Source organism: Hippocampus bargibanti, linkage group LG06 (genome assembly GCF_051943395.1).
Source record: "Hippocampus bargibanti isolate YZ-2025 linkage group LG06, ASM5194339v1, whole genome shotgun sequence".
NCBI lineage: Eukaryota > Metazoa > Chordata > Actinopteri > Syngnathiformes > Syngnathidae > Hippocampus > Hippocampus bargibanti.
The window spans coordinates 26,277,731-26,292,187 of NC_142739.1; the positions used below are offsets into that span (position 1 = coordinate 26,277,731).

Below are 14,457 nucleotides of genomic sequence, written 5' to 3' on the forward strand. Positions count from 1 at the left end.
CCAAGTCACTTTCTTCTTCAGCTCTAGTAAGCGAGACCTGCAAAGATGGCCGCCGGTTCTGGAGCTGCGAGCGGCCACGGAGCCCGCAGCTCCAACGCCGCGTTAGAAGCTTCTCTAGACCGACGCTTTCAAGGAATATCCAACACCATGGAGTCCATCCAGAGTGTCTCCGGTTGGTGCATCGAGAACAAGAAGCAGAGCGGCCTCGTCGTGCACTACTGGATGAAGTGGCTAAAGAAATGTGAGTAGCTCTGGCTCGCTAAGCTAATAGCTAACATATGCTAAAGCTAATTCGAATACGTTTGTGACCCCGATACGACGCGAAATGGCGAAGCTATTCATTCGTGTGGAACTTTGCGTTAACTTATCCCAGTGAAGAATAAATACATTTTAGCCCCGCTATTTGTGATCAAGCGACAATCCATTTGCATTTGCCTACATTCGGGCCTCCAGGTACAAATGTTTATTTCTTGACCTGGAATGGCCCGTGTTTCGTTAACCCCCTCACCTCTGCATGAGTGTCTGCTAGTTACGTCTTGTATGACATTTTAATGTCTTAACTGAAATCTTTTATGACTGTTCGGTCTTCCGAATTTGGATTGGCAGTCGTAAATTAACCATAGGGTTAATTTGATGTTGCACCTGTTATGTGCTGCTTTTCACCGATTGAGCTCCATGTACTTGGATTTGGTTAGCATTTATTAATATCGAAGTGGATAAATGTACTTGTTGGTTGAGATCTGTGGTTTTGCCAATATTTTCTGCAATTTTTTTACTCAATACAAAAAACGACAACACTACTTGTTGGGTGAGATCTGTGGTTTTACACATACTTTCTGCAGATTTTTTTATAGTGACAATAATGATAATACATTTTATTTCAAGGAGAAAGTGAGTTCCTGGGTTTGGGGGCAGAGCGGCCGAAAGCTCTGTCCCCCATCGTGCTGAGACGAGCAGGGGGCACCCAATACAAAAATAACAACAAAGGCCTTTACATGAATAGCAATTGATAGTCACCAATAGTTCGATGTGACTAATCACAGAACACCAACAAGCAGCTGCTTTTATGAACTTACAAATTGTTTTAGGTATGTGCACATTTATAATAATAAAGACAATAGAATGCTCCAGGATTTACCAGCCGCTCACTCATGCTGCAAATGTGCGTGATCCGTGTATGCGATCAAAGCCTCGAAAGGTCACCCTGTGTATATTTTCTTACCGCTAAGTGAGTGATATTTTTCTCCCCAATTGTTAATTTACCTTAACATTTTCTTTCACGTACCTCAAAGGATAGTCACAGTTCTGGGTTTCCATGCAATATTATTATTTTTTAATCAGCTACTTGCAATGAATTACAATTGACGTGGATGTCACTTAGTTACAATTGTTAAAAAAAAAAAAACAAACGTAAAAAACTGACGCTTATGTAACTCCTGGTAATGATTTTTATTGTGAATTGATCACATAAGTCTTGACGACGATTAAAAACAACAAAAGTTGTAAATGGCTGGTTGTCATGGCATGGTTGTACAACAGTAAAGTTCCCTGCAGCTTCATGAGAATATCATTCTTGTTCGCCTTGTGCGTCGTTGTTATGGCCCCGTTGTTATATAAACATTACATGACTTCTGTCGTAGCTTTGGTTAAAGCCCCTGCAAGTAAAATGGCTGACAAAGCCGTTTATAAATAATTGTGAGATTAGTCATCTCAATAAAGGTTGATAGCGGAGAACAATGTACAATTGACCTCATGCAGCATCACTTTGGCATGCCTGAATTCAATCGATGAATTGATTAAGTTGTGTGGAATCGGTTTGATCACGTCTTGAAGCAATCGAGGCAAGACGATTCATAGGAGAAGTACGTTGGATACAGTCTTGGCTCGTCTGACGTTCGAGTTGATTGAACTGTTTTGGTTGGCCAATGGGAGTTGAGGTCGTGCATACTAAGGTTGACCCGAAAAAAAAAATGGAATGGGTTATTTCATAGATTACCCGAGTAATTGCCACATAGCTGGCTATATATTAGCTATCTGGCTAGCTATTAGCTATCTATTTGGCTAGCTATCTGGCTGGCTAGCTATTAACTATATATTAGCTAGCTTTCTATCTATTTGAGGTACTTCCGGGTTGGGTGAACGCTGGCGCGTGTGGCTACCGCTGCTCACCCACAGAAAAACTTATCCTGTGACTGCAAAGTGACCATGAGAGTTTTGAAAGGTGCTTAGAAATGAAATGTATTATTATTATGATTACTATTATTATTTTTTTTAAATACCGTATTTTCCCATGTATAAGGCGCACCCCGAATAAATGGTGTATTTTCAAACGTTTTCCATGTATAAGGCGCATGGTAGCATCAGGCGCACCTTCAATGAATGACAAAAGTTTTCCAAATATAAAATATAAATATAATGTAAATATATGAATGTTTTCCAAATATAAAGCACACCACATTATAAGGCGCTACAGTAGAGGCTGTTACGCACGACTTCTTCTACAGGTGGAAATGGCGTCATAGCAGCTGACAGTATTAGCGAGACCTGTTTTGGCTCAATATTACTTCACATATAAGACGCACCCACGTATAAGGCGCAGCGTTATCTTTTGAAGAAAATCAAGGCCTTATACACCAGAAAATACGGTACCCTAAATGTTTGTTACGTATGGGCATGTGACCTTTCGCAAACTGACCCCCGAGCAACTGTGATGTCATTTTCAGTGAGTGGCAAAATGGCCGCCGCCGTTCAGATGCATAAAAACTGTTTACATTTTTTCACTTTTGGGCTTGTTAGCTTTGTCTCTCTGTTCAAATATCAAATGTGGTCTTGCTGTGCAGTCAACGGTTGAAGACTTGATAGTTTTGCCTGTCATGTTCTGTTGTATGTTTGGCTTTTCTACACGTGCCTGATTGATGGAGCGCGCCTTGCGCAGTAATAGCAGCAACTCTGATTGAAATGCTTAGTTACATGATTTCATTTTCTGATCTGCCTTTAGCTGTTTTTTTTTTGAGCGAGTGAAGCTGAGTTCTTATCGTGTGACTGTAAAGTGACCTTGAGAGTTTTGAAAGGCGCTTATAAATGAAATGTATTATTATTAACATTATTCAAACATGCCGCCGGTCACTCAAGGGTCACTATTGACAAAGCAAGTATGGAAAAGCTTATTCTGGGTGATGAGCGCTGCCCCCTGGTGGTCCGCGGGTAGCCGTAAAACTGAACTGGAAATAGTGTTTGGATTTTTATAATAATAGTACATTTGATTTATAAGCACCTTTCAATCCTCTCAAGGTCACTTTACAGTCACATGATTAGTTTTTCTGTGGGTGAGCAGCGGCAGCCACACGCGCCGGCGTTCACTCAACCCGGTAGTAACTCGAATAGATAGAAAGCTAGCTAGCTAATACATAGCTAGACAGATAGCTAGACAGATAGCTAACAGATAGCTCGCTATCCAATTTTTGCTTCTACAGCCACAGTGAAGGCTCGATGTAAGCGGTTAGGCCGATTTGTCACGTGATGTAACTTTTTTTTTTTTTATTTAATGCTCCCGGTGCTTCCAAATGGTCTTGTCAATTTTCAGGCGAATGTGGGTTTAGTGGTCAGATTTTAGAAAAGACATTTAAAGGACTTTGTTTGCTTTGACCGCTGCTTGCTTGTGTGGTTGTATGCGTATTGATGATTTTCATATTACAGTAAAGTCTCGTTATATCGATATCGGATATATCGATAGTCCCGGTTATATCGATACTATTTCTATGCACGCATGGAGAAAATTACATGCAAACAGGGTCGGATATATCGATAGTCCCGGTTATATCGATATTTTTTCGGACTCCCTTGAATATCGATATAACGAGACTTTACTGTACTTCTGTTGGCAGTATCATCGTGATTTCATAAAATGTGTTTTTGTAGTAGCTGCATAGGATGTGATTTGACTGGACATGACTGATTTGGCCGCTGGGGTTCTGAGAATACAACGTGAACGCAGCTGTGCAAGCAAGCATTCAGTGAGGTTTTCTGATTACCGCACATTGAGATGAGTTGTGTGGGTTTTAATTTGATTTTCCAACTTGCAACGTATAAAAAAATATATACAGTAAAGTCTCGTTATATCGATATTCTCGGGAGTCGGAAAAAATATAGATATAACCGGACTACCGATATATTCGATCCTGCGACATGTAAATTTTCTCCTTGCGTTCATAGAAATAGTATCGTAATAAGCAGTACTATCGATATAACCGATATCGATATAACCAGACTTTACTGTAGATGCTTGTGTTTGTGTGTTTGTATGAGAGTGTTTGAGCCACCAAGGTTGTCTCGTGTGTGTGTGTGACACACGTGTAAAATAAAAGCATTGGTCCTTTTCAATCTGCCCTGAAATAAAAAAAAACCCTCAATTTTTGGGGTAGGTGTGGGCTAGTTATTATAAACAAAGAAATAAATAAGAACATGAGGTTGCATCCTCTGGCCTAATAATTCAAAAATGGCGATTTGCAAACCCCCCCAAAATAAATAAATACATTGCAGAGTTGTGCAGCGGTCACTCACACTTTAACTCATTCACTGCCAGACGATGTGCAAAAATGTGTCCACTCCAGTGCAAGGGTTTTTGTCATTTTTTCACTCAAATTCCAGGACCCACAGAATATTGAGTTTTAGGGCTACCTAAACATGCAATACAGCATAAGGATTAAACCTTAGACTCTCTTCTTTTAGGACTACATAAACATTCAATGTAGCGTAAGAAACTTTTGACCCTCTTCTTTCCTCAAAAAAAAAGTTAATTCCTAAGTTATATGGGTCAGGAGTTATCTGAGCTTGAAATGAGGGCGCCTGTACAAAATGTAATACATACATATTGATTTATCTCGCGCTTTAACAGCTGAAGCTGCAACTTAATGCTAACATGGACAAAAGGCAAATGCTGCCCCCTCGTGGAAGGGAAAAACATTGCCATAGGTCTGACCAGCACTTTATCGCCACCCAACGCATTCGGGAATGGCGCTCCACGTTGTGCTTTTTAATTAAATTCGGAAATGGCAGTGAATGAGTGAAGATGAGTGATTTTACTTAATATGTCCAATATTTACGCCTCATTGATCTGACCTTTCTTTCCCTAAAATAGTTAATTCTTAAGTTATATGGGTCTGGAGTTATCTGAGCTTCAAATGGAGTCGGCTGTACAAAAGGCAAATGCCACCCCCGCGTGGTAGGAAATAAAAACATTGATAGATGTCTGACCAGCGCTTTATCGGCACCCAAGCAACAAAACCCGAACAAATTCGGGAATGGCACTCCACGTCATATTTTACATTCCCAAATAAATTCAGGAATGGCAGTGAATGAGTTAAGAGGTTCTGATTGCATTGTTTAATAAATTCAATATGTAAGACTAATGCACAAGCGTTATCGGGCGCTTATTTGTTTTTGAAATCAAAAGATATGATGTACGTCATTTTTCCCGTGTGTTTCCATGCGTGATGCTTACGCGGTTGGTTAGTTGCGATCATCAGCTGAGTAGCGTACGCCGCAGCTATATGCAGGAAGTGGTCAAGCTGCTGATTTTGTTTTGCGTTGCTGTTGTAATCAGAATGTTGTCCTTTTTTTTGCTTTGTATCGTGTATATTTGTTTACGTCACACTTGTGTTGCGGAAATGCTGTCATGATGAATGCTGAAAAAACTGCTATCAGAAGGACTGAGATTGTCGTTGCGTGTAATCGCTGTCGATAAAAGGCTTTTTCTCAATCGTTTGCAGCCAAAATATGACATGTTTTTTGCTGGCTTCGGGTTCCACAAACGGATACCAATTTTGGTAGGCCCTTAGCATTAATCGCTGTTGGTTTCAAAACTGTTCGTAAGTCAGTCCCTTACGAAAGAATTTCCGTCACACCATTCCCCATGTCAGCTAGAGACGTAAAAACCGTATTTTTTTCAGTCTAAATCTGATTTGATCAAGAATAGAATTGTTCGAAAACTGAAGTATACCTACTGTATTTTCCGGTGTATAAGGTGCACCTAAAAGCCTTGATTTTCTTCAAAGGATGACCCCGCGCCTTGTACGCAAGGTGCACCTTATCTGTGAAGTAACTTTGAACCACAACAGGTCTGGTCTAAATCTGATAAACTCAAGAATAGAATTACAGTAAAGTCTCGTTATATCGATATCGGATATATCGATAGTCCCGGTTATAACGATACTATTTCTATGCACGCACGGAGAAAATTACATGCAAACAGGGTCGGATATATCGATAGTCCCGGTTATATCGATATTTTTTCGGACTCCCTTGAATATCGATATAACGAGACTTTACTGTATTTGAAAACTGAAGTATGACTACCTTAATTTCCCGTGTATGAGGCACACCCAAAAACCTTCATTTTCTTCAGTTAGATGACCCTGCGCCTTAGACGCAAGGTGCACCTTATATGTGAAGTAATATTAAAGGACAACAGACACCTCTGGACAAGTTGTCCATAATTTGGAAAATCACTTCAAATGACTTCTACTGAGTGCATTTTACAAAGATTCCACCGCATGTAGCTATATTTTTATCTTTTAAGACTCTCGCTGAATATTCAGGAAATCTTGTTTTCGAGTTGATGACAATCCCCTAAGTGACGTCACAGAGGGAACGCCCGTGACCGAGAAAGTGACACACAATGCGTTTTGGGTACTTTTTTCTGCCTGAAAACGCCGTATTGATCGCGAAATTAGAAGGAAAACTACATAAATAACGCGATGGTGAATCGTTGTGTGTCACAGCCAATTGCGGTAACGCGCTTACAGGTGTAAGTTTACACAAATTCCCAGCGGACAAATCAGCCCATTTCCAATGGAGTTTGTGCGCCATCTCGTGCATTTTCTGGGCGGCTTGAATTGATACTGAAGAACTTCTTTAATCGATTGCAAACATTTATGCTTTCCTCTTCAGAACTATTTGAATCATATTCATAACTGGATTAGTAACAAGAAAGAATCTTCTCCGAATCTGAACTCTCTGAAGCCATTGTTTTGATTCTGGAGCAACGCAGTGTGTGACCAATAGTGACGTCACGAACAAGGTGGCAGGACTTTCTGAATCTGCCCAGTTCCAAGCTCATTTTGCGGCAGCCATTTTTATTGTTGTTTTGCATTTGACTAAAAATATCAGCCTACGTGTTTTGGGTATTTCAGATGCTATAAAACGTTTTCTGATGTCAGTTAGGAAACAAAAAAATAAAATGGTGTCGGTTGTCCTTTAAGGCACAACTGGTCTTGCAACTACTGTCTTCAGCCACTGACTCAATTTCCCCCTTAGAAGAAGTCGTACGTCACCCTCGCCTCTACTTTAGCGCTTTATAATGCGGTGTGCTATTTGGTCAAACGTATCTATTGATATATTATATTTTGAAAATGTTTTTCATTCATTGAAGGTGCGCCTTATAGGCCGCTGCGCCTTACATATGGAAAACGTTTGTAAATACACCATTCATTGGGGTGCACCTTATATTCCGGAGTTAATGGCGACGGGGGAAGAAGCTGTTTAAATGTCTGCTGGATTTGGTGCGCATGGATCGGTAGCGCCTGCCTGAGGGGAGTCGCTGGAGGTGGGCAGGGTGCGGAGGATCCAGTAGGATTTTCCGCGCCCTCGTTTGGATTCTTGCAGTGTGCAAGAAGTCCTCTAGAGTGAGTAGGGCGGTGCCGATGATTTTTTTCCGTTGTCCCAACTGTGCGTTGAAGTCGGATTTTGTCCATTTTGTAGCGGCCCCGAACCAAACGGTAATGGAAGAACACAGGGTGGATTCGATGACAGCCGGGGAGGGGGGTAGTCGGCACGATGTTTCTACCCGAAAGTCCTCTGTTTATTTGTGAGGACTCCTTTTTTATGTTTGTGTGTTTGTGTTTCCACTTTCAGCTGACAACAATCATCGGTTGAATCTCTTCTACCTTGCCAATGACGTCATTCAGAACTGCAAACGAAAGAACGCCATTGTGTTCCGTTCCGCCTTTGCCGACGTTCTCCCCAACGCCACCCTTCTCATCAAGTGAGCGACAATATTCCCATCCTTGCGTTCCTCCTAATTTTGCTCCAAATGTTTGACGTTGGAAGTGCCGCGTGAGTGTCCCTGTGTCTCGTCCTCAGAGACTCAAAGGTGCGCAAGTCCGTGGAAAGGATCTTGTCAATCTGGGAGGAGCGCAGCGTGTACCCTGAGGAACTCATCAGCCAGTTGAAAGCCAACCTGAACAAGAAGGGAAAAGATCGAGAGAAGCAGAAGGAGAAAGAAAAGGTGAAGGAGAAGGAGAAAGGAAGAGAGACGCCACCCGTGACTGGTATGTCAAACTTTGGGGAAGGGGGGCGGGTGGTTGGATTGGATTGGATTGGATTTGCCTTTATTAGTCTCGCAGTGGAGAAATTTACATTTCACAGCAGCAAAATTATGAAAGAAATGAAAGTAGAAAAGCAAAACATAGGAGCTGCTGGAAAGGCAGCCACTCTCGCGGCGCCGTCTTGAAGTCAAAAGAACAAAAAAAACTAAATAACATGACAACACAAAGACACAGAGAGACATTCATTGGGCCCGTCATGCAATTCCTAAAAGTGCAACGTTCTAAAAGTGGACATTGGACGACCCTAAAATCCTAAACCATTAACTCATTCACTGTCAAAGGATGTGCAAAAATGTGACAAAAACCTTGGCACTGGAGTGGGAACATTTTTGCACGTCGTCTGGCAGTGAATGAGTTAAAAACAGACTGCTTTCAAATTTGTACCCTGCCTATAATCAGTTCATATCATGTGTTGACATTGTAAAGGACAACCGACACCATTTTTTGTTTCCTAACTGACATCAGAAAAAAACGTTTTATGGCATCTAAAATACCCAAAGCACGCAGGCTGATTTTGTTCGTCAAATGCAAAACACCAATAAAAATGACTTAAAGTGTGCTAAAACTGCAAAAGATTGAGTTGCGAATTGGGGATTTTCAGAAAGTCCCGCCCCCTTGTTCGTGACGTCTTGCCTTGCTCTAGAATCAAAACAATGGCTTCAGATTCGGAGAAGATGCTTTCTTGTTACTCATCCAGTTATGAATATGTTTCAAATAGTTCTGAAGAGGAAAGCATACATGTTTGCAATCGATTAAAGAAGTACTTGCGTATCAATTCGAGCCATCAGAACTCCAATGTAGCGTCCCAGAAAATGCACAAGATTACGCCCAAGTTCCGTTGTAAATGGGCTGATTTGTCTGCTGGGAATTTGTGTCAACTCGAATCAAATAGGTCTTGGTGCAAGACACAACGATTCACCATCGCGTTATGTGTTTTCCTTCTAATTTCGCCATCAACACGGATCAACAAAGTTTTCAGACGAAAAAAAGTACATTGTGTGTCGCTTTCTCGGTCAGGAGCATTCCAGATGTAACGTCATGTCTAGGCATCGTCATCAACTCGACTTCCTGAATATTCAGCGCAAGTCTTCAAACGTAAAATATAGCTATATGCCGTGGAATCTTTGTAAAATACACTAAGTAGAAGTCATTTGAAGTGATTTTACAAATTATGCACACAACTTGTCCGTAGGCGTCGGTTGTCCTTGAAACATATAAGCCTTAAACATACATTCCATGCAAAATATAGCACTGAAGCAACCTGTGACTGTAAAGTGACCTTGAGAGTTTTGGAAAGTGACCTTGAGAGTTTTGAAAAGTGACCTTGAGAGTTTTGAAAAGTGTTTAGAAAAGAAATGTATTATTACAAACAAATTCAACTTATGAACGACCATTCGGAACATATCTTGTTCGTAAGTTGGGGAGCGTCAGTATAAGGGACATTTTAAGGGTATGTTTCTCCGGGCTTTGTTCCAGCCAAGTCCAAAGCTGCCATCAAGTCCAAGATCGTTGAAGAGTTTGCCGTAAGTCTCGCGCAGACGCTCATGCATTCGTTGCCTGCACCGACTGGTCGCCAAATGTTGCGCTTGACGGTCTGTGTCTTCTAGCCCAACTTGCTCATTGACCAGCTGTTAGGATACAAGCAGGCAATTTCGGAAGAGGAATTTCGGGAGAACCAGATCGAGGATCTCGGACTGGACATTTGCAGCGCAGAAGCGCTGAAGAGGCTGAAAGGTTTGAATTGATCCCGCCGCATTCGCTCGAGTTGAATTTTGTATGTTATTTGAGCATGCTGTGGGTTGGAAATGGTTTTCAGACAAGGCTGGAGGGAACAAGTTCGCCCAGGACTTTGAGCACGGTTGTCACAAGCTGCAGGAGTTTGTAGGTTTTCTAGAGGACGAGTTGAAGACGGGGCCTTCCTTGCTGGAGGCTTTGGGGAACGCAGACATCTTTTATCAGATGCAGTACAAGGAGGTCAAGATTGTGGCGAATGTGAGTGTTTGTTCTCCGGGCTAAAGAATAACCAAAAGAAATTCTAATCAATCAATCATGTAGTGATGGCCCCCATCAATCGGGCCTCTACGGAATTCCTTTATGAATCCAATTCCCCAAAATCGAACCGGCAACACGAAACTGACATTTTATGGTTCTTTCGACAATTTTCGGGTGTCCTTGATTTATTCACTGCCATTCCGGAATTTATTCGGGAATTGAAAAGCATGATGCGGAGCGCCATTCCCGAATTTTGGGTTTGGGTTTTTCATGCTTACGTGCCAATAAAACGCGTAGTCAGACCTCTAGCAATGATTTTCACTCCCACGAGGGACCAAATTTGCCTTTTTTTCCCATGATAGCACTTTGTTACAGCTTCAGCTGTTGTTAAAGCGCTATGTAAATCAATATGTATGTATTGTAGTTTGAATAGCCACCCCAATTTCAAGCTCGGATAACTCCAGACCCATATAACTTAGGAATTAAATATAAACTTTTTTTTCTGATGAAAGAAGAGAGTCTAAGGTTTAAGCCTTATGCTGTATTGCATGTTTATGTAGCCCTAAAACTCAATATCCTGTGGGTCCTGCAATTTGAGTGAAAATGACAAAAACCCTGGCACTGGGGTAGACACATATTTGCATGCCGTCTGGCTGTGAATGAGTTAAAAACAGACTGCTGTCAAATTTCGATCTGACCTATCCCAGAAAGAAACGGATTAATGGTATAGCCATATATTTCAATGGGGAAGATGACTTGAGATGTGATCAATACCCGATTAGCTGTGTCACAATTAATCCATTGTCTACTAATCAATTATCACAAGAATTAATCTATTTTTTTGAGAAACAATGAGTGGTTTAGATACTTTAACTCATTCACTGCTAGATGATGTGCAAAAATCTGTCCACTCGTGCCAGGGTTTTTGTCATTTTCACTCAAATTGCAGGACCTACAGAATATTGAGTTTTAGGACTACATAAACATTAAATTCAGGGTAAGAAACGTTGGATCATTTTCTTTCATCAGCAAAAAATAGTTAATTCCTAAGTTATATGGGTCTGGAGTTATTATAATAATAATAATAATAATAATAATAATAATAATAATAATAATAATAATAATAATAATAATACATAGAAATTTCATTTATGAGCGCCTTTCAAAACTCTCAAGGACACTTTACAGTCACGGGATATTTTTTTCTGCGGGTGAGCAGCGGCAGCCACACGCGCCAGCGTTCACTCAACCTGGAAGTAACTCAAATAGATAGGAAGCTAGCTCGCTTGCTAATAGATATATGAGCTTGAAATGGAGGCAGCTGTATAAAATACAATACATAACTATGGCTTTATATAGCGCTTTAACAACAGCTAAAGCTGTCACAAAGCGCTAATATGGACAAAAGGCAAATGCTGCCCCCTTGTGGAAGGGAAAAACATTGCCAGAGGTCTGACCCAAGCTTTACGGCACCCCCAGCAAGAAAAACCTAAACGAATAAATTTGGGAATGGCAGCGAATGAATTAATCATCATAACCACCTTTTAAAAATGACTTTTATATGATCAATTGATGGCTTATTTATTGATTTATTTACTTTTGGGACATTGATTGACAACCACAGAATTATTTTCCGTCCACATGCGCAGGCATACAGTACTTTTGCGAACCGCGTGGCCAGTCTGAAGAGAAAACTGGACTCCCTCAAGTCGTCTCTTCCCGGTCCCGAGGACTCGCCGATCCCTTCCCCATTCGAAGACGCTCCCTCCCCAACCGGCTCGGACTCCCCCCTCCTGGGTCCGGGTGCCGCCAGAGCACAGGTGGACCCGGAGCTGGACGGCAAAGCCATGGATGAAGGCGACCTGCCGAGCGACAGCAGGGAGGACCTGGACATGTCGGACGAAGACGATAGCAGTTCTTTAACTTTCGGTTAGCCTGATACCGTCGTCCTCGACCTCTGACCTGACCGTACAGGAACCCCGTCGCTGAAAACGCATTTCTTGCCTTGACTTCTCACAAGCAGGCGACAAGATGGGCGAGATCTCCCCCATTGACGTGGATGCGGATTCCAAAACTCCAACCACACCTCGCAAAGGTTCGAAGGCTAATGCTGTTTCTACGGTAACCCAAGCCACACCCACTTCTGCGTCTCAATTGCCTTCCACTCCGCTGGGAGTCAACATGGCCAAGGTGGACCTGGGAAAGATCAGCTCCATCCTCAGTTCGCTCACGGCCGCCATGAAGAACACAGGTGTGTTTATGTTAGTGTATGTCTCTTTGACACACACACACACACACACACACACACACACACACACACACACACACACACACACACACACACATACGGTGCTAATGTGGCCTTGTGGGGACATCGCCAACATTTACGCACTTTGTTTTAACACATCTGAAGTTTCAGTGCCCGAAATTGCTTCCACAGCAAGCTTTTAAAAACAAATTTTCTATATTTATGATGAATAATAAAAATACATTTCATTTCGAAGCCCCATTCAAAACTCTCAAGGTCACTTTCCAGTCACAAGATCAGTTTTTCTGTGGGTGAGCAGCGGCAACCGCACGCGGCAGCATTCACTCAACCCGGAAACAACTCAAATAGATAGAAAGCTAGCCAGCTAGCTAATAGATAGCCAGATGCGCTATATAGATAATAGCTAGTTAGCTACATAGCTAGTGAGCCAACCAGACAGCTAATGGATAACTAGCTAGATAGCCAGCTAATAGCTAACAAATGGATAGCTAGCTAGGTAGCCTGCTAGATAGCCAGATATCTAGATAGCTTGATTAGTTAGGGTTAGTTTAATTAGTCGTTGATTCACAGGTACGAATGAGTATAGCAAATTTACGGTTGTGTAAATGGCACACGGTTTTGAAATCCTCTTTTTTTTATCTCACTGACGACTTTCTTGTTCTCCCTTTTGCCCACGTCACTTTATCTTCCTCCCATATTTTAACTCATTCACTGCCAGACAATGTGCAAAAATGTGACCACTCCAGTGCCAGGGTTTTTGTCATTTTCACTCAAATTGCACATACCCACAGAATGTTGAGTTTTAGGACTACATAAACATTCGATTCAGCGTAAGAAACCTTAGACTCTTCTTTCATCAGACAAAAAAAAGAGGTAATTCTTAAGCGGCAGCCATTCGCGCCAGCGTTCACTCTACCCGGAAGTAACACAGCAGCAAAGTTATGAAAGGAAGAGGAAAGGAAAGAAAGATATTGCGCTTTAACAACAGATGAAGCTGCAACAAAGCGCTAACATGGACAAAAGGAAAATGCTGCTCCCTGGTGGAAGGGAAAAAAACTGCCAGAGGTAGTTAATTCTTAAGTTATATGGGTCTGGAGTAATCTGAGCTTGAAGAGGGGCGACTGTACAAAATACATTACACACATTGATTTATATAGCACTTTAACAACAGCTGAAGCTGTAAAAACACACTAACATGGACAAAAAGCAAATGCTGCCCCCTCATGGAAAACAAAAACACTGCCAGAGGTCGTTAATTCCTAAGTAATATGAGTCGGGACTTATCTGAGCTTGAACAGGGGGCGGCTGTACAAAATACAATACATATTGGTTTATACCGCTTTAATGAGCTGAGAGTAACAAAGCGCTGACATGGACAAAAGGAAAATGCTGCCCCCTGTGAAAGGCAAAAACATTGCCAGAGGTCTGACCAGCGCTTTATCAGCACCCCCCCCCCGCAAGAAAAACCGAAACCTGAACAAATTCGCGAATGACGCTCCACGTCACACTTTTCAATTCCCGAATCAATTCGGGAACGGCAGCGAATGATTTGAAATTGACTTTCTTTCATTTGCCCCCGAGCAGGGAGCCCCTCTGCCCGACCATCCCCAGGAACAGCCAGCACCCCTTCGGCCCAGTCGGCGGCCTCAAAAACCACCCCGACCAACCCTGCTCTTGCTAGTATTTTGTCACGAGTTGACATCACACCCAAAGGCATACTAAGCGCCCTGTCCAAAAAAAAGACACCAGGTAAGGTAGCCAAAATTTGGACTTTTTGTTAAAATTAAGAGATTGCCTTGTTTTAATAATAAT

The 14,457-nt window shown here is 41.9% G+C and overlaps 1 protein-coding gene across 2 annotated transcripts in view; it reads left to right on the forward strand.

The window, feature by feature from the left end:
* rprd2b (regulation of nuclear pre-mRNA domain containing 2b) overlaps positions 1–14,457 on the forward strand; it is a 25,294-nt gene continuing 10,837 nt past the window's right edge. Inside the window, exons 1-9 of one of the 2 annotated variants that reach the window (XR_016115196.1) lie at positions 1–241; positions 7,912–8,041; positions 8,140–8,327; positions 9,861–9,907; positions 9,992–10,118; positions 10,201–10,376; positions 12,026–12,305; positions 12,397–12,627; positions 14,230–14,394. Coding sequence is in view for 1 of the 2 variants with exons in the window: in XM_088997912.1 (XP_088854038.1) it covers positions 46–241; positions 7,912–8,041; positions 8,140–8,327; positions 9,861–9,907; positions 9,992–10,118; positions 10,201–10,376; positions 12,026–12,305; positions 12,400–12,627; positions 14,230–14,394 (1,537 nt within the window). In the remaining variant the exon portion in view is untranslated. The remainder of the gene's footprint in view (positions 242–7,911; positions 8,042–8,139; positions 8,328–9,860; positions 9,908–9,991; positions 10,119–10,200; positions 10,377–12,025; positions 12,306–12,396; positions 12,628–14,229; positions 14,395–14,457) is intronic. The other variant, XM_088997912.1, reaches the window with a different exon arrangement.